This window comes from Suricata suricatta, chromosome 9 (genome assembly GCF_006229205.1).
Source record: "Suricata suricatta isolate VVHF042 chromosome 9, meerkat_22Aug2017_6uvM2_HiC, whole genome shotgun sequence".
NCBI classification, from domain to species: domain Eukaryota; kingdom Metazoa; phylum Chordata; class Mammalia; order Carnivora; family Herpestidae; genus Suricata; species Suricata suricatta.
The window spans coordinates 137,126,883-137,146,240 of NC_043708.1; the positions used below are offsets into that span (position 1 = coordinate 137,126,883).

The 19,358-nt window shown below is 46.5% G+C and overlaps 1 protein-coding gene across 4 annotated transcripts in view; it reads left to right on the top strand.

Annotated features, from left to right (window-relative positions):
* Positions 1 to 19,358, top strand: part of SH3GL3 (SH3 domain containing GRB2 like 3, endophilin A3) — a 98,212-nt gene that overhangs the window by 42,423 nt on the left and 36,431 nt on the right. For 2 of the 4 annotated variants that reach the window (XM_029951720.1, XM_029951719.1), the window contains exons 2-3: positions 11,420 to 11,488; positions 16,913 to 16,978. Coding sequence is in view for 1 of the 4 variants with exons in the window: in XM_029951718.1 (XP_029807578.1) it covers positions 11,480 to 11,488; positions 16,906 to 16,978 (82 nt within the window). In the remaining 3 variants the exon portion in view is untranslated. Of the gene's footprint in view, positions 1 to 11,419; positions 11,489 to 16,905; positions 16,979 to 19,358 lie in introns of those variants that run through there. The other 2 variants (XM_029951718.1, XM_029951721.1) reach the window with 2 other exon arrangements.

The following is a 19,358-nucleotide window of genomic DNA, read 5'->3' on the forward strand; positions in this document are numbered from 1 at the left end:
CTCTTGTGGGTCCCTGTCACGTGCTCAGAGCTGACTTCCTCACAGGCGCCTCACTGACCCCTGGGCTCTCTGGTTGGCATTCGCTTGACCCCTGCCCTGAAGGCACTTTTTAAATTTTAATTTGGGTGGCACTAGCCTGCTTTTTGAAGATCCTCATATGAAGGGTCCCTTAAATTTTTTTTTAATTTTTTTTTAAATTTCTGAGAGGGAGGGGGAGGGGCAGAGAGAGAGACTCCCAGAATCCAAGGCAGGCTCCAGGCTCCGAGCTGTCAGCGCAGAGCCCGTTGTGGGGCTCGAACTCACAAACCGTGAGATCATGACCTGAGCTGAAGTCAGATGCCCAACGACTGAGCCACCCAGGTGCCCCTAATCATTTTTTAAAGAAATAAAAATACATAGAAGGAAGTGACAGGTCCTGTGGGTGCCACCTGATCTGTTGTAACAAAGTGAGCACATTCACGCAACCAGTTCTAGACACAGAGTATTAATAGCCCCCCAGGGAGCTCTCTCTTATCTAGCTTCAAGGTTCTACTACACTTTTAAATCTGTGGATTAGCATTTCCTGTTTTTAAATTTTGTATGAATGGAATAATACAGGACATTCCCTTTTACTTTTGAACTTCTGTAATCAGAATCATACCGCATGAGCGTCTGCAGTGTTACATCTGAAATCTACCTCCGCGTTGCACGTGGCAGCTATATTTTCTCCTTTTTAATTGCGATAGAGTACTGCATTCTAGAAATAGCTGTGATCTGTTCACTCTGACATCAACATTTAGGTGCTTTAGTAGGTTATTATGAATAATGGTATTTGTATCTGAATTTTGGTTGCTTATAAGGTATTTCTTCTGGGTTTTGACCTGGGAATGGAATTGCTGAGACTTGGAGTATGGCTTTTTATACGTTCAGTTCTAGTGGACTCTGCCAAACGTTTCCCCAAGTCGCGATACCAGTGTAGACTTCTGCCAACAGTGTAGGAGTGTTCCGGTTGCTGCATTACCTCTTGGGAAAAGGTCTGTTATCGTTGTTTTAAAATAATTTTAGCCACTCTGGTAGTGAAGAAGTGTCATCTTCTTGTGGTTTAATTTGCATGTCCATGGATGATAATGAGAAGAAAATATTTTCGTAGGCCTATTGCCTGTTGGGATACCCCCCCTTTGTGAAGTTGCTTCCGCAAGGCTTTTGGCCACACTAAAAAAATGGGGTGTGCTGCCCTCCTCTTCGGGCCCGTAGGAGGCCTTTTTAATATCTAAATGTGATTCTTTGTCAGGTAAATCTATGGAAGATATCTTTTTCTACTCAGTGATTTGATTTTTTCATGCTCTCAGTCTTATTTTTATTTTTTTATTAATAGTTTATTACCAAGTTGGTTTCCATATAACCCCCAAGTGCTCTTCCCCACAAGTGCCCTCCTGCATGACCATCACCCACCTTCCCCTTCCCCCTCCCCCTTCAGCCCTCAGTTTGTTCTCAGCATTCAAGTCTCTCATGATTTGCCTCCCTCCCTCTCTCCAACTCCACCCCCCTTTCCCTTTCCCTTTCCCATGGTCCCCTGTTAACAGGTTTCTCCTGTTAGACCTATGAGTGCAAAAATACAGTATCTGTTCTTCTCTGCCTGACTTATGTCACTTAGCATGACTCCCTCGAGGTCCATCCACATTGCTACAAATGGCCAGATTTCATTCCTTCTCATTGCCACGTAGTACTCCATTGTGTATATAAACCACATCTTCTTGATCCATTCATCAGGTGATGGACATGGAGGCTCTTTCCATGATTTGGCTATTGTTGACAGTGCCGCTATGAACATTGGGGTACATGTGCCCCTGTGCATCAGCACTTCTGTATCCCTTGGGTAGATCCCCAGCAGTGCTATTTCTGGGTCATAGGGGAGTTCTAGCTATAGTTTTTTGAGGAACCTCCACACTGTTTTCCAGAGCAGCTGCACCAGTTTACGTTCCCAAAATATCGTAGGAGGGTGCCCATTTCTCCATATCTGCATCAGCATCTATAGTCTCCTGATTTGTCCCTTTTAGCCATTCACCAGTGTGAGGTGGTATCTCCGTGTGGTTTTGATTTGTGTTTCCCTGATGATGTCTTATTTTTAATGGAGTCTGATATATCAGGCTTTTCTTTATCGTTGGCGTTCAGGAATTGGTTGAACTATCTGCTGTCCCAAGGTGATGTTATCTTACAGAATCTTTCAAGTCTTACCTTCGGCATTTATTCTAAGATTGAGGAATTGTTTTTGATATGTGGTGTAAGGTAGGGGTCCTAAATTATTTTTAAGAATATCATGGAACCCTGAAATCAAAGAGTTTGAGAACTGGTGCTTTAGAGCTATAAAATTCCCTCTTGAGAGAGAGCTCTAGACGGGCACCTGGGTGACTCGGTTAAGTGTCCGGCTCTTGAGTTTTGGTTCAGATCATGATCTCAGTTTGTGTTTTTGAGCCCCAAGTTTGGCTCTGTGCTGACAGTGTGGAGCCTGCTTGAGAGTCTCTCTCCCCACTCCCTCTGTCTGTCCCTCCCCCTCTTGTGCACATGCACGCATGCTCGCTCTCTCAAAAATAAACAAACATTTAAGAAAAAAAAACAACAGAGAAACCACTTTAGCTACATCCCACAGACTTAAATACATCTCTGTATTTGGTATTACTCACTTATAAATATTTTCTAAACCTGAAGGCGATTTCATATTTGATTCACTTAATTCTGACATGTTTAATTTTGAAGACACACAAGCCAAAGCAGGCTCTGGGCTCCGAGTGGTCATCACAGAGCGTGATGTGGGGCTGGAACTCATGAACCGTGAGCTCATGACCTGAGCCCAAGTTGGACGCTCAACTGACTGAGCCACCCAGGTGCCCCTACCTTTTATCATTTTTTAATGTCCTTCTTTATTCTAGTAATAATGTTTTCTCTTTAAAATTATATTTTATATGTAGTATTAGTTTCTCAGTTTTTTCGTTGTAGATGTTAGTGTGTGGTACATTCATCTGTTTATTTTCCTGTCATGTCAGTCTATGTAATGTGCATCTCTTATAAGCAGAAAATAGTATACTTTAGTATTTTATAATCTTGGCTGATGCTTTTTATTTTTTAATTGATAATTTAGTTTAAAAATGTAATAAATAATATAATAAATATATATTTATGTTTAGTCCATATACATTTGTAGTAATTACTGACATTTTTGCATTAAATCTGCTGTTTTTTATTTGACCTGTTTATTCTTGTTTCTTCATTTCTCCTTTTTATAAACTTTCTTTGAAATTAATCATTTTTTTATTCCATTTGCTTCTCTAGTATCTTGCTTGTTATGTATTTATGATTTTTTAAAAAGCAACCCTAGAGATTACGCCGTGCATTTTTTATGTGGTGGAGTCTTTCTTAAATTAGTACCTTCGAACTTCCAAGCAGTAAAACACCCAGTAACAGTTTATCTCCACCTCTTTAGTGGTGGCCTTTGTGCTATTGTTTTTTGTGGTTTAAAATGTTAGATCTTTTTAAAACCTCACAAGATATTAAGTTTCCAGTGTCCATACAGACTTACCTTTCTGGTTCTCTTCATTTCTTGCCACATTGGCTTGTTTCCATCATGGGTGTTTTTCTTTTATTTGAAGAAGTCCCTTCAGAGCGTCTCTTGGTGAATGTCTGCCAATGACAAATTCTCTCACTTCTTTAGTCTGAATATTTTTATTCCTTACTATTTCCTTAAGATTTTTTTAAATGTTTACTTTTGAGAGAGAAAGAGAGAGAGAGCACAGCGGGGGGAGCAGAGAGAGGGAGACACAGAATCCAAAACAGGCTTCAGGCTCTGGGCTGTCAGCACAGAGCCTGACATGGGGCTTGAACCCACGAACTATGAGATCATGACCTGAGCGGAAGTCGGACGCTTATCTGATGAGCCACCCCGGTGTCCTCTTTTGTCTGAATATTTAAAAAATGTTGCCTTCATTTATGAAGGGTACAGTCACTGAGAATGACATTTGGAGTTGGCAGATGATTTCTGTCAACACTTATAAGATGTGATTGCCCTTAGAGCGCGCCGTGTGAGCACGGTCCGCCCATAATCCTTTTGTTGCTCTTTTGGCGCATTTTTTTGTTTTGTTTTAAGTTCTTCTGTCTTTGATTTTCAGTAAAAGACTTGTTCTAGGTATGTGTTTCTTCATATTTATCCTGCCTAAGAGTCAGAGAAGAGCAATTTGTAACTTGGTGTCTTTTGGCAGTACATAGTGAGTAGTTCTTGGCCACCTTCTTTTCAAATATTGCTTCTTCTCAGTTGCTCTGTCCTCTCATTCTGGACCCTAAAACACACCTAAGTTAGGTGTTTCCATAGTGTCTTCTATGTTTGTAATGTCTGTTTTTTGGTATTTTTAATCTTCTTTCTCTTTATGTTTCAATTTAGATTCTTTCCAGTGATTTACCTTCCAGTTCACATACTCTCTCTTTTTCAGCATCTAATTGTTATTGAAGCCTGTTGTGGAACTCTGAATCTCAGTTACTGAATTTTTCATCTACATTTTCATTTGTTCTCTTTTAATGTTTTCCAGTGGTATTTTACATTGTCATCTATTTTTTTGAACATACATAATCATACTTGTCTTGAAGAGAATTTCTGATGTCACTTTGGGATTATCTGTTAGATTATCTTTTTATTTTATTTTATTTTTTCATTTTTTGTATGTTTATTCTAGAGAGAGAAAGAGAGCTGCGGAGGTGCAGAGAGAGAGAGGGAGAGAGAGAATCCCAAGCAGGCTGCACACTGACAGCAGAAAACCTGGTGTGAGGCTCAAATTCATGAACTGTGAGGTCATGACCTGAGCCCAAATTGGATTCTAAACTGACTGAGCCCCCCAGGCAGCCCTACCTGTTAGATGATCTTTTTTTAAATTTAGTTTAAGAGACATCTGGTCTGGCTCAGTTGGTAGAGCATGCGATTCTTGACCTTGGGGTTGTGGCCTCAAGCCCCATGTTGGGCATAGAGCTTACGTTACAAAAATAAATAAATTAAGTTTGGTTTCCTTTTTTTCTTTCTTTCTTCCTTCCTTCCTTTCTTTCTTATTTATTTATTTATTTTTTTGCTTCAGTCACCTGGTATACCAGATGGGTTTTTTAAATCATTATTTTCATGGCAGATACTGTGTGTGAAGACGTGTAGCAGGCTAGGTGATGTCTTCCCCCAGGGAGGATTTAGTTTTCTCCTGACACACAACAAGGGGAAAGGTCGTCCTGAACTCCAGTTTTGTCTCTCTTTTCTTCTTATAATTTTTTTATATCTTTATTTTTATTTTGAGAGAGAGAGAGAGAGACAGAGAGTGAGCAGGGGAGGGGCAGAGAGAGGGGGACACAGAATCCCAAGCAGGCTCCAGGCTCCGAGCTGTCAGCACAGAGCCCGACGCGGGGCTCGAGCCCATGAACGTGAGATCGTGACCTGAGCCGAAGCCGGACGCTCAGCCGACTGAGCCCCCAGGCGCCCCAGTCTTGTCTCTCGGTCACTGGGATTCTGCAGAAATCTCTGCTGAGATGTGCAGCCTCTGGCAGCCTCTTCGCACCGGTGTCTTAGCCTGTTGCATCGCGTGTGTGCGGCTTAGGAATTGTCAGAAGCCTCCAGAGGAAGTGGCATGTAAACTGTCGTGTTCGCGTCTTTATGGCCCTGGAATCTTGGCCTCTCAGTGTCTGGTTTCCTTGGTTACAGGGCACTCCAGTTTTCGTCTCCACAGCCGAGGGAGACTTGTGCAAGCTCTGGGCTGGCGTGTTCTGCGCAGATTTTATGTCCTGGGTTGTAAGGCAGAAATCTCTCCAAAGGGGAAGAGCAGCTGTAAGTGTGTGGCTCTTCCCAGTGCATTTTTCTTCATGCTTTTGGCTCCTCAGACCCTGCCTGCGTTGTTTGCTTTCTGAAGCCTTCAGAGATTTTTAAAAAAAATCTTTAAGTTTGAAATAATTTTTGACTCAGAAAAGTCAGAAGACTAGCACAGAGAGGTTGCATAATACGCTTTACGCATCTTCCCTGGATATTAACAAACTTACGAATGACAGTTTATAATTGAGAATTGCCATCTTGTCCACGCTGATAAAAGCAGACCATGGTCGCTAACTGTTTGAAAGAAAAACTAAACAAACGGAGCTCGTGCAGGGGGTGACGTTGTGGGTGCAGGGCTTCGCAAAGTGGATTTCTCAGAAGTCTTCTCTGAGATTTTTCCTCGTAGGAGACATTGCCCACGACCAAGTGGGGGTGCGGAGTGCTGCGTCTTAAATGCCCCGCCCCCCAGGAAATCCACAATGCCGCTTCCATTTTAAAGTCTCTGAGGAATGTTTTGGTAAGGAAAGCTGCCAATCCTGTGCACCCGGCATTTCTAAACTTACATGGCCAGGGAGCCCTTCCTTTGCCCTGTGCGGCCGGCGTTTGGTGGCACACGGGTTACAGAGTACTGTCCAGGAGCCCGTTCTGATTTATCTGAGGTATAAATTTTGCTTTTCTACATTTTCTCCTAGGTTCTGGCTTTCTTGCTGTTTAAGTTCTTGCTTCGTTAAAGGGAAGGAGATGGAGAAGCCAGGGTTGCTTGGAGAACAGATATTTGCACAAGAAGGCGGCCAAGGCTGGGTTAACATTTACCACTAAAGCCCCAGAACCTCTAGCCGAAAAGCCAAATGCAAAGCCGTTGTGTTTCCCCAAATAAACTTCTTTTGCATCAGTGCTCTGTTGTATGTGACCTTTGAAAATGCTTCCTGTTTCCCGATTATTGACGAAACCAGAGGCTGGGGACCGATCTGACTGTAGCGCCGAGGCACCATGAAACAGGCCTCGTTTCCAGAATGATCTTCTTCTCCAGGGCAAGACTACATGAGCCACGCCGACTCGGCCACACGGTTGTATTTTGAACTTGCAGCTTCTGTGTGGCGAGCCCGGGTCAAGTTGCTTTCCGTACAACACCCAGTGCTCTTCCCCACAAGTGCCCTCCTCCGTGCCCATCGCCCCCCTCCCCTCCCCCTTCAGCCCTCAGTTTGTTCTCAGTATTCAAGAGTCTCTCATGGTTTGCCTCCCTCCCTCTCCCTGACTCTTTTCCCCCCCTTCCCCTCCTGATGGTCCTCTGTTAGGTTTCTCCTGGTCTCCTGTTAGACCTATGAGCGCAAACATGTGGTATCTGTCCTTCTCCGCCTGACTTATTTCGCTTAGCATGACACCCTTGAGGTCCATCCACTTTGCTACAAATGGCCAGATTTCATTCTTCCTCATTGCCATGTAGGACTCCATTGTGTATATAAACCACATCTTCTTGATCCGCTCATCAGGTGATGGACATTTAGGTTCTTTCCATGATTTGGCCATTGTTGAAAGTGCCGCTATGAACATTGGGGTACTTGTGCTCCTATGCATCAGCACTCCTGTGTCCCTTGGGTAAGTCCCTAGCAGTGCTATTGCTGGGTCAGAGGGGAGTTCTATGGATAGTTTCCTGAGGAACCTCCACACTGTTTTCCAGAGCGGCTGCACCAGTTTACATTCCCACCAACAGTGCAGGAGGGTGCCCGTCTCTCCACACCCTTGCCAGCATCTGTAGTCTCTTGATTTGTTCATTTTAGCCACTCTGACTGGCGTGAGGTGGTATCTCAGTGTGGTTTTGGTTTGTGTTTCCCTGATGATGAGTGATGTTGAGCATCGTTTCATGTGCCTGTAGGCCATCTGGATGTTCTTTTTGGAGAAGTGTCTGTTCAAGTCTTCTGCCCATTTCTTCACTGGATTATTCATTTTTCGGGTGTGGAGTTTGGTGAGTTCCTTGTAGATTTTGGATACTAGTCCTTTATCTGACATGCCATTTGCCACTATCTTTTTCCATTCTGTTGGTTGCCTATTAGTTTTCCTGGTTGGTTCCTTTGCAGTGCAGAAGCTTTTGATCTTGAAGAGGTCCCAATAGTTCATTTTTGCTCTTGATTCCCTTGCCTTTGTGGATGGGTCCAGTAGGAAATTGCTGCGGTTGAGGTCAAGGAGGCTGTTTCCTGCTTTCTCCTCAAGGGTTTTGAAGGTTTCCTGTCTCACATTCAGGTCTTTCATCCATTTTGAGTTAATTTTTGTGTATGGTGTAAGAAAGTGGTCTAGTTTCATTCTTCTGCATGTTGCTGTCCAGCTCTCCCAGCACCACCTGCTAAAGAGGCTGTATTTTTTTCCATCGGATACTCTTTCCTGCTTTGTCAGAGATTAATTGGCCATACACTTGTGGGTCCAGTTCTGGGCTCTCTGTTCTATTCCATTCATCCACGTGTCTGTTTTTGTGCCAATACCATACATACTGTCTTGATGATGACAGCTTTGTAGTAGAGGCTAAAGTCTGGGATTGTGATGCCTCCTGTTTTGGTTTTCTTTTTCAATATTACTTTGGCTATTCGGGGTTTTTTGTGGTTCCATATGAATTTGAGGATAGTTTGTTCTAGCTTTGAGAAGAACGCTGGTGCAATTTTGATGGCTTTCTTAAGTGGTTTTATATTGAATCATGTGCCTTGGTATTTAGATTTCTTGGCTTAATTTTTCCTGGGGAGGATGTTTTTCCTTTTTTTTCCATTTTTAAAAAATGTTTATTTAGTTTTGAGAGAGAGAGCGTGAGGGAGGGGCAGCGAGAGAGGGGGACACAGAATCGGAAGCAGCTCCAGGCTCTGAGCTGTCAGCACAGAGCCCGATGCGGGGCTCAAACCCACGAACCATGAGATCATGACCTGAGACGAAGTTGGACGCTTAACTGACTGAGCCCCCCAGGCGCCCCTTCCAAATGGGTGTTTTAAAGCAGGGATCTGCAGAGGGTTACAGGAGCCCTTGGGGATTATAGGCGAACGAATCCATCTTTTGCTATATAACAAACCACCGTAAAACATAGCGACTTACGATCAAGAGCGTTGATTCGGAGTCCTGGGGTTTGTACGCTGGGCCGGCCCCCGGGCTGCGGTCTCACCGACCTCGGCTGCCCGCTCACTGTCGGTAGTGGGCCCGAGGCCCGGTGCTCCGAGGTGACTCGCCTGGAAGGCACCTCTCTGCTCTGAGGGGGCTCTCATGCTCCTGCATGGTGGCTCGGGCGCATTCAGGTGGGGATGGTCAGGGCGGACCTCAGCGGGTGACGTGTCTACACGGCTGCTTCATGGCGGTCAGTGTCTGCGCTCTGAGCTCAGTCCTGTCCCAGGGCTGCTTGCGCTCGGATCCACCGCTCAGAGCCCGTCCCTGGGGAGGAGCGTCGGCTGCGCGCCTCGCAGCAAGATGGGTGTCTCTCCTGGGGCGCGGTCGTGCAACTCTCATTAGCTTCTCGGAGGAGCGCCTCCAACGTCAAGAACTAATATTTTAAATTATGTCACTACTGGGGTGTGGGGGGGCTCACGCCATGATCTCACAGTTCGTGAATTTGAACCCTGTGGCGGGCTCTGTGCTGACAGGTCGGAGATTCTGTGCCTCCCTCTCTCTCTGCCCCTCCCCTGCTCACACTCAATCTGTCTCTCTCTCTCTCTTAAAAAATAAGTGTAAAATAAGTAAATGATATCACTACTGAACCAAAAGGTATCCGGGGGACCGGACTGATGGATCTTCCTGTGAAGACCTTGGTGTATCCCAGTGGGATTCCCAGTCGATCCTGTTGCAGGCTATACCTGGAACTGAGGCATCAGGATAGTCGTCTCTGACTTCTAGTTGGAGCCTGAGCCACCAGAACTGTTGCTAGTGCATCAGCTAGCTTCTGTTGAGTAACAAAGCACTCCAACATTTAGTGTCAGACAACCACCATTTCTCCGACTCATGTTTCCGCGGATGGTGGATTGGGCTGGTCTCGGCTGGGCGTTCTCGTGTGCCCGCACCCGCTGTAGGTCAGCCAGGGGCTCTGAGCCTGGGGAGTGACTGTCCTGGTGGCAGTGTTTGGGCCACTGTCTCGCACCACCCAGCAGTCAGCCCAGGCCTGATTTCACTTGGGGGCAGCAGGGTTTCGAGGGGATGACTGAGAGCTTGGAAGGTCTGCTAAGGCTTGGGCGCCTGTCTGTGGTTCGGAACAAGTGTCAGGTCCAGCCCAGGGTCGCTCGGGGGTAGACAGACGCCAGCTCTGGCTGGGGAACCTCAGAGACACACGGTGAGAGGATAAGGAATCACGGCCACTTTCGTCCTCTCCCCCCACCTACGTCCACCAAGTGCTTCCCTCTCGCGCCTCAAAGTTAAGTTACGTATTGTCTACCCCTCAGTTCCTCCTATTAAATAGTAGTTCTGTGTCTGCGGTAGTGGAAACAGCAGCCGAGAGTCACACTTAGGTTTAAAAGAACCTGCATTTTTTTTTTTTTTACTATTAGTTGATGCTAACCGCCCCACTTACACTGATTTTTACACTCAGGTAAGTATTTTAAACGTATAAACAAATTACGTTACTGTGATTTTCTAAGGAAAATGATGTGACTTCCTTTCTACTTCCAGCCCTCTTCCGTGTTCTCTAACGTGAGCCGCTCTGAGGCCAGAGTTGCTTTGCTGGAAGTTTCCCCGACTGCACCGTGTTTGATAAAGGAGCTTTAGGGACTTGTCGGCCATACCTCTTAGCTTGGCATTTGGGAATTGCGTGATGGGGCCCCTCTCTCTTTCAGCTTTTACTTTTCCCCGTTCTCCCTTGATCGCTATTTGTTATAGTCAAGGCGCATTTCTTGCTGTTCCATGAACACATTTGCGCCACACAGTGATTCCCAACCGTCCAGAGACATTTTGTGGCTGTCACCGCGTGGGGGCGTGTGCGCGGCTGGCATTTGGCCGGTGGAGGCCGGTCCTCCGGTGCGCAGGACAGCCTCCCAACAGCCAGGGATTATCTAGTCGAAATACCAGAGTGCGGGCCGGCGGAGCCCCGTCTATACGCGGCTGTCCGGGTGCCTTCCAGGCCGCCTCAGGCTGTCGGCCAGGCCCCTTCCTGCTGCCCGTGGGAATGTCCCTTATCCTTAGGTGGGCAGCCTAGATGCCGGGCCTTGTAGGAGACGGGTCCTGGGTGTCCCCGCCCCCCACTGTAGGCCCTCGGAATCATTTCTGCGAATCACTGAAATGTCGTGTCGACAATAATTCGCGTCCAACACTATTTTGTTCGTACTTTTCCTCGCTTGTATTGTAATTGGGTGTGTGTTTATTATCTCTCCTGCTGCGCTCGGGGCTCCTGGATGACCAGGATCTTGTCTATCTGTGTTTCCTGGAGCACCTGCTGGTGCTTTACAGGCAGTAGGTGCATAATTAACATCGGCTGAGCGAGTGAAAAACGTGTATCTTCCATGTCCTTTGATAGGGTTACTCCTTCCAACAATTTTCTTAAAAGGACTTGGTAAAAAAAAATGCAATGAGCAGACTGTGAGTTGTTTTGGTTTTGTTTGTCGTAATTTGAGTCAAATTATGTAACAAATTATCGTACAATGCAATTACTTGTGTTTGTTTCTGCAGCTATTTAGCGAAAAAATAAGTGGCGTTGAAGGAACGAAACTAGATGACGAATTTCTTGACATGGAGAGGGTAAGAGAGCATGTTACTGTCAACTGTATTATGTATTCGGTCTTCGCTGCGATATGAGATGTTCTGATAGCATGAAGGATGTTAGAGGGTCAACCAGGGAGGGAAGACCCACGGATGGGATGTGGCTGGGGGGTGCCCTCTAGTGGGCAAAAGTCAGAATGCTCAAGAGACAGTCCCTTATTGCAAGGAAAAACCAAAGTGATTGTGGTGATTGTGATGACCTGTCCTGGAAAATCAAAATGTATTTCTGCGACGAGACCAGTCACGTACATAAAGACTGATGCACTGTGTGGACGGCTCGGACTCTGTTTCCCTGTGTTGCAGTAGCAAATAACACTGCCCTGGTTTCTGGGAACTGGCAGCGTGAGCTTGGATTAGCCGTCTCTTCTCTTCTGACCGGTGACACAAGGTGGACACTGTGTGCCCTGCCTGCCACACAGTGTCGGGATAATGATGCCAAAAAATTAGTGTATATGAAAGCACTTAGGAATATGATGAGCTTGTTACAGAAGCGCTGGTAACGCACACCGAAGGAAGACGGTAGAGCCGGGCCCTTGACCTTTTCCTGCGCGGCTGCGTGCAGTAGCTCAGGTGGTCCACTCATAGTTCCCAGCGGCCTCCGCTTCCTTGCCCTCTGTCTCGGGCCCTTTAAACGGAGCCTTGTTTTGGTAATTAGGCTCCCCAGATGCGAGAGGGCGGAGAGAAGGCACCCTGTCTCCCGTCAGTCAGGTGTGACGTCAGGGACAGAGGATGCTGCAGGTACAGAGCTGTCGCAGGCATTGGGGAGGCTCCTGTCCCCAGGATACCCGGTCCTGGCCACACTGCCCCCCAGGGAGCACCTTACTTTCTGGGGGAGCACTGCCGAGTTTCTAGAAATGTTAGCACTTTGAGAGGGGAAAAACACATTTTGTTTTGCTTTTGAAAAAGCTTAATTTCTGAAACTGAAAAACGTAGAAATAGTTTAGCATCGTTGGCATGCCTGAAATGACTTTTAAAAATCCCATGGTATATAAAGATATTATGTGTAACTTTATTACTAGTAAAATGATTCAGTTTAAATGTTAAATTTGTAACCACATTTTAGCAGTTTCAGTTCAGTTGATGGATTGAGATCTCTCTTGTTTACTTCCTTTCCCTCCTGAAACCCCATGAGCGACAGAGGAAATATAAGAACAAAATCTATGTATACTCTCACAGCAGTGAAAAGCATGGAAATATCTAATATGTGACCAGAAGTTTTAAGGACTTTCTGGAAGAGATGAATTAGGTGGTATCAGATCCACCTAAAACATGACACGGAGACGGTAAAGGAATGGAGGTGCTCCGTGACAGATCCTAACCACACAGAAGGAGAGGAGCAATAGTAACGTCAAAGTAAAATTTGATGCAAAAAACACCAAGTGGAAAAAGTTACAAAAAATTATTAAAAAGACACAATCATGCAGTCTGTTGGGAAATTGTAATGGTTAGGAAACATTATGCACCATGTAACACGGCTTCTAACTACATAAGGTAAACATTGTCAGAAGCACACGGAAAACTGACAGAGTCCGGAGGAGAAGATCTTCACGCCTCTCAGAAAGCAACAGTGAGCTGACAGTATGAGCTGGCTCCTGGCCGACTGGTATAAAACACCATTAGTAACTCTGTTCTTAAATAGATGCAGATATCTGCCTTCTTCACAGTGAGACTCTGTGTTCTTTGTAAGTCCCTCAAGAACAGCTAAATAGTCAAACATACCGTAGGCTCCAGGAAAAACTAGAACCGTTTCCCAGTCTAAAATCAGAGCACACACGGGCAGTGAGCAAGGTGTGCTTTCCCAGTTTGGGATGTTTGGAATTTAAAAACATGTGAAAATTATTCTTCGCTGAAATGGAAATGACAAGTAAAATCAAAGTTCATGTAGTCACGAGAGACCAAATTCTGCACGTTAGAACCTGGGGTGTAGGACTGCGTCTCTCATACTTTTAATAGAAAATAAATGACTGAAGGAAATGAATAAATCAAGCCAGGAAGCTAGGAAAATAACAGCAAATTAAGTCATTCTCGGTGGAAGCAAGTCCGTAGAGATAAATAAAATAGGAAACAATAACGCACAAAAGTAGAATCATACATAAAACCAGGCACTAGTTTTTTTCCCCAAAAAGCCACCTCTTCCAAGTGTGACCAGGAGAGCACAGACGTGTCACCGAAGGAGTAAGGAGGGAACAGCGACAGGTATGGAGTCGTTTCTAAAAAATTAAAAAGTAAACCACCATCACCAGCAGCTCTCTAGCGGAGGCTGAGGTCTGGGAGCGTTGGTGGCCAGGACACCAGCTTTTGAAGGAAATTCAGATTCAACCAGCCAGCAGAGATGCCTTCACAGCAGGCAGACGTCACACAATTTGTGCCCACATCCTCACACCTGTTTGTCCTGGTGCTTTGCGGAAGCCAGTGCGTGACGTTCTGTGGCCTGAAGGGCCCCCAGCCCCGCATTCTCCACTGTTCTGCGAGGGAGGTTTCGTTTTATTTATTTACTTTGAAACCACATGGATCCCCCCAGTGCTCACCCGGGTTGCCGTATTGGCCCAGGTGGTTACTGGGCGCCCTCTGTGTCCTGTAAAGGGCTCCTTTGCAGCGGGGATCGCCGGGCTGTCCCGGAAGCTGCCCAGGGTGGGCGCGTCAGGCTGCGGGGTTTTGGGCCATTTGTTCCTTGGCTTTTTTTCTTTTTTTGCCCTCAAAGAGAGAAGGACTTAAGGTAGAAAAGTACCCCTACCCCGGATCTCATCGGCCCCCTTCAGAAACGGCTGCTGGCTTCCTGGTGGCTTTTCACGTCTGAAGAGGGTTGGATACATGGAGAGGAACACTTAATTAATATCTAGTTTCTGAAAGTTGTAAATCCAAAACCTAGTTTTTCTTAAGTGTAAGCTGAACCTATGAATCTCATTTTTAAATTTAGTAATTTCAACATAAAAATAATTTTCAGTGAATGATCGTTTAAAGATTAAAGCATTTATCTCCAGTTACGTAATTAAGCAAATTCTCTTAGACGTTTCAAATCAGAATCACAAATGCAACCCATGGCGTTCGCTCCAACGTCACCTCAAGTTTAGAACAGCGTTTTCCAAAGCGTTTAAATTTCCTGAGACGCTGATAAAACAGACGTTTAGGTGACCGTGTTCCCTTAAAGATGTCAGAAGTCTTCATAAAAGTTGAACATTCGGAGGAGAGTTCAGAGCTTACAAAACTCGCTGCAAGGCTGGTGCACGTCTCACTCACAGCCTGCTCGTGTGCATCCGTGATGCAGGCGCGGTTCGCTTCCTCACCGCTTACACGCTCTCGTGTTAAACCTCCCGGGGCCCCATGTTTAGGGGCTCAGCTAATGGGAACAAAGCCAGTTTTGGGCTGGTTGAGCTCCCCGTAGTTGGAAGCTTCTGCCCAGATCATCAACATTTGAATCACAAAAATGAGTCTCTTGTGTTACAAGTCACCCTGCACCTGCGTTCTTTCCTCGGCGATGCGCTGTGGGCCTCTGCCCAGCACGTACGGACTTTTCTTTTTTGGTGTTTGGTTGTTTTCTTTTTGGTCTTGTGATTAACGAGAATTTCTTTTTTGGCGGTCTCACGGTTTGCCCACCCAGTCTTTTATCACTTATAATTCAAGTTGGTTTCAGGTTTTTAAAAAAAATTTAAAAAAGGTAAAAGGTTTTTAACATTTATTTATTTTTGAGAGACAGAGACAGATCATGTGCAGGAGAGGGGCAGAGAGAGAAGGAGACAGAGAATCCGAAGCAGCTCCAGGCTCGGAGCTGTCAGCACAGAGCCCCATGTGGGGCTCGAACCCACAAAGTGTGAGATCATGACCTGAGCTGAAGTCGGACGCTCAACTGACTGACACACTCAGGCGCCCTGATTTCAGTTTTTAATACGACATCCAACGGCCTGACATCCTTTTACATCCCTGTGCTGGCCTGGTGTGTTTCCAGACGTGAGGTCCTTGGCGGTCTGACCACAGGCACACCAATACGCCCTGAATAGGTTCTTGTCCCTTGATCCGTTTTGCACCCCCAGTGTGTGTGGAAGCGCCTGTTCCTCCTCACCTGTATGACTCCTACTATTGGGTCAGAATAATTTAAAAACATTTTCTTTTTGTCAATCTGATGAGTGGGAAGTACCTCCTTTTTGATTTATAATCTTTCTGAATATTTTGTCAGCTATTTGAACTTGTATTTTTCCCCATTTGTTTTCTTGCCATTTTATGTTCTTGTCCTACTTTCCAATTGGGTTGTTTTGTTTGTTTGTTTGTTTCTTAAGTGGGAGTTTTGAGCATCACGGATGCTAAGCATGGGTCCTTCCTCCAGTTTCCTTTCTGTTTCGTTTTGCCACTTTCGTCAAACTTGGTGTTCTTACCTCTCTATTCACTGTTCAGTGTTTAATTTAACAGGGTCAGAATTTGAGTTTTCCATTGTGCTTAGAAGGTTCTTCACACCCCCACATTTCAAAGTATTCTCCTGTGCAATTTAGTGCCTTTATCGACTGTTTCTAGGTCTGCATTGGTAAGCAGGAGCCTAAGTCTAATATTATTTTGCTAAATTGTAACCAAGAAAAGGGGAAAAAAATTGACCTAACATTTGAATTAATTCTACCTGTTACTTTGGGGGAGGACTTAACATCTTTGCGCAAACCTTCCCCCGTAGGAGCAAGGCTTTTCAGAGAGAGAGTACGTTGTCTCATATTTATTCCTCATTATTGTATATGTTTACACTGCTCTTCTGAGTGGCATCTCCTTTTCCTTTACATTTTCTTTCAGGCTGTTGATGGTATGAAATGAAACGGTTGAAATGTGCCTGTTGAACTTTATTGTCTGTTCTCACATTCGGCCTCTGGCTCCCAGGGGCCAGCGTGCCGAAAGGCTCGTGTGGAAGGAAGGGTCAGGCTCAGCGCGGAAACCCGTGGCTGTTAACCCCTGCTGCCCGCGGGCCGTGGGGGCGTCTGCCGTTCGCGGTGACGCTGGCGAGAACGGGTCTCCCGTTGCTGGTTGGCCGCGGCCGAGTCTGAGGCGAATCCTTGTTCGGGAGTCCTTGTAGACAGACCCCCGCGTCCACCCCGCAGGCGGGGCGGTGAGGCCGAGACACGTCCGGCCCCCCGGGGAGCATCGTGACTTGGCTGAGTCTTGCACGGAATACACGATGACTCGTTTTATGTTAAAAAGAAAATGAAATGGATGTCCTGCAACATCATGGGGAGGCAGTGCTGTCCCAGAATAGGAGTGACAAAACACCGCTTCTCCCCCAAAATGTTTAAATTCATTTGGACTGAAGTCATTAGTGTTATAAGTATTAAATTAATGCATATGTTTTTTTCTCTGTTTTTCTGTGAATTCATTGTCATTTACCAACGTTTTTATGTTTGTGTGTGTTCTTTTTTTTTTTTTTAAAGAAAATAGATGTTACCAATAAAGCTGTTGCAGAAATTCTTTCGAAAGCCACAGAATATCTTCAGCCAAATCCAGGTAAAGTCAGAACGTGACTTGATGCATTGTGTTGTCTTCGCCGTCACGGACCGAAAACCGTGTTTACTTGGCATATGGCTGACGCGACCTAGAAACATGGTCTTCTGGGTCCAGATCATGCATGTCAGTTCCTCAAGGTCAGGTCTCCAGCGACTGCGGGTGGTTTCGGGGAGTCCTGGCTGGTGAGAAACAGAGCAGACAGGCCCGTGGTCTGTGGTGACATCACTTGGGTAGAGGCTTGGTGTCCGCGGCACGGCACTGCTAAATAAAGACGTATTTTCGGAGATGCTTCAGAAACCCGCTAAACGTGTTGTATGTTTTCTTACTCAGGCATCTCTTCTTTTAGAAAAAAATTCTGTCATCCTGCTCTAAAGGTGTCATTGAAATCACTTTCACTTTGTAGCTCAGATGTTACAGAAGGTCTGGTGTTACATCTGCCTCTCAACAGAAGGTTCTATTTAAAAAAATTTCTTTTTTTATTATTGATACAGAGAGAAACAGAGCATGAGCAGGGGAGAGGCAGAGAGAAGGGAGATGCAGAATCTGGAGCGGGCTCCAGGCTCTGAGCTGTTAGCACAGAGCCCGATGTAGGGCTCAAACCCACATGACCTGAGCCAAAGTCGGACGCTCAACCGGCTGAGCCACCCAGGCGCCCCTCGAAAGGAGCATGGTCCTAAAGCAGTGTCCGTTGATGGTGTTTTCCTGGGTTGTAAATTCCAGAAACCAAAAGGGAGCAGGGCACCCAAGCCACGAATTCTGCGAATTTCCAAAACTACGTTTCTTTTTTAGGAATGTAGTATTTGCCCGGAGTTCCTGTGACTCCCTTGGGCTGTAGGAATCCCCACAGACCCAGCCATCTGAGAATCTAGACAGGAAAAATGTAAAAAGATAAGTTTTATAAAAATCATGTCCAGGGAGGCTCGGGGGGCATAGAATTGTTTAGAACTGTATAGAGGATTATAATTTTTTTTATGTTTGAGAGAGACAGAGACAGAGCACTAGTGGGGGGAGGGACAGAGAGAGAGGGAGACACAGAGTCGGAAGCAGGCTCCAGGCTCTGAGCTGTCAGCACAGAGCCTGACACAGGGCTCGAACCCACAAACTGCAAGATCATGACCTGACCGATATTGGACGCTCACCCGGCTGAGCCCCCAGGCGCCCCTAGAGGGTTATAATTTTAAGAGCCATAATCATGCACCTCTTCCCACGCATCCTCCGTGATTGAGATTAGCTAGGTGAGTTCTTTTCCTGACCAATCTGTCAGCAGATACTTAGCGAGCACTGACCCTTGGCCCAGGGGCTCTGCTGGGGCCCTGGACCAGACCCCACCCTCAAAGAGCAGACGTGGGAGTGGGGTAGCAGCGGGGCTGGCCAGCGAGGACAGAGGCCTCTGGCTCTCTCCAGCTCAGTGGCTGTCCGTCACAGGCCTGCCACCTCCCAGCGCCCACCCTGACCTTGGGAAGGAAGAGGCGGAGCGCACGGGCCCTGTTGTCGAGTGCCGCCTCTGGGCGCAGGGGCAGGGGGCGGGCCGGCTGGATGCAGAGCAGGCAGGACCCAAGACACTGGCGCCGGAAGTGTCCGAGGCCTCACTCCTCGACGTGTGTCCACGGCCCAGCAGCGTCCGCCTTACCCTAGAGAATGTGGGGAACGCACAACCTTGGGCTCGTCCCAAACGGACTGAATCAGACTTCGCATTTTACCAGGATCCTCGGGTGATTTGTATGCACGTTAGAGTTTGAGACGCCCTGGTCTAGAACACATTAAAACACCTGATTTTTAAAGAAAAAGCGAATCGTTATCCCAACACCACAAGCTAGGATGTGATTCACTCTCTAGCCCATGGAATAAAAGCCCAAATTCTTAGCTTTGTATTCAGTTCAGAGTCCTATTTTCCCATAGATCTCTCTCCTGACTTACCCTGGTTTGGTTTGGTTTGGTTTGGTTTGGTTTTTGGGGGGGGCACAAGTGAGTGAGGGGCAGAGAGAGGAAGAGAGAGAGAAGTGAGGCTCACCCGAAGCAGGCTTGTGCTTCCCCAGCGCGGGGCTTGAACTCATGAACTGTGAGATCATGACCTGAGCCGAAGTCAGACGCTTGATGCCTGAGCCCCGCAGGCGCCCCCGGATTCATCCTGCTTTACTTTCCGCATAGGTCGGACCAGCCTCCTCTCTGCCTGTTGGTTCTGTACCACGAACCCCCCCTCCTGTGCAGCTGACAGGATTTCTGCACCTTGTAGGGCCGTCCTGTGTCTTTATTCAGCGTATGTTACAGTTACACCACACTGTTGGCAAGAGCATCTTGTGGCTTCTGCCACACGGCAACCAGCTCTGGGCTCCCTAGGGCAGCGCTGTCTTGGGTCTCCCTGGACCCAGAGGGGTTGGCA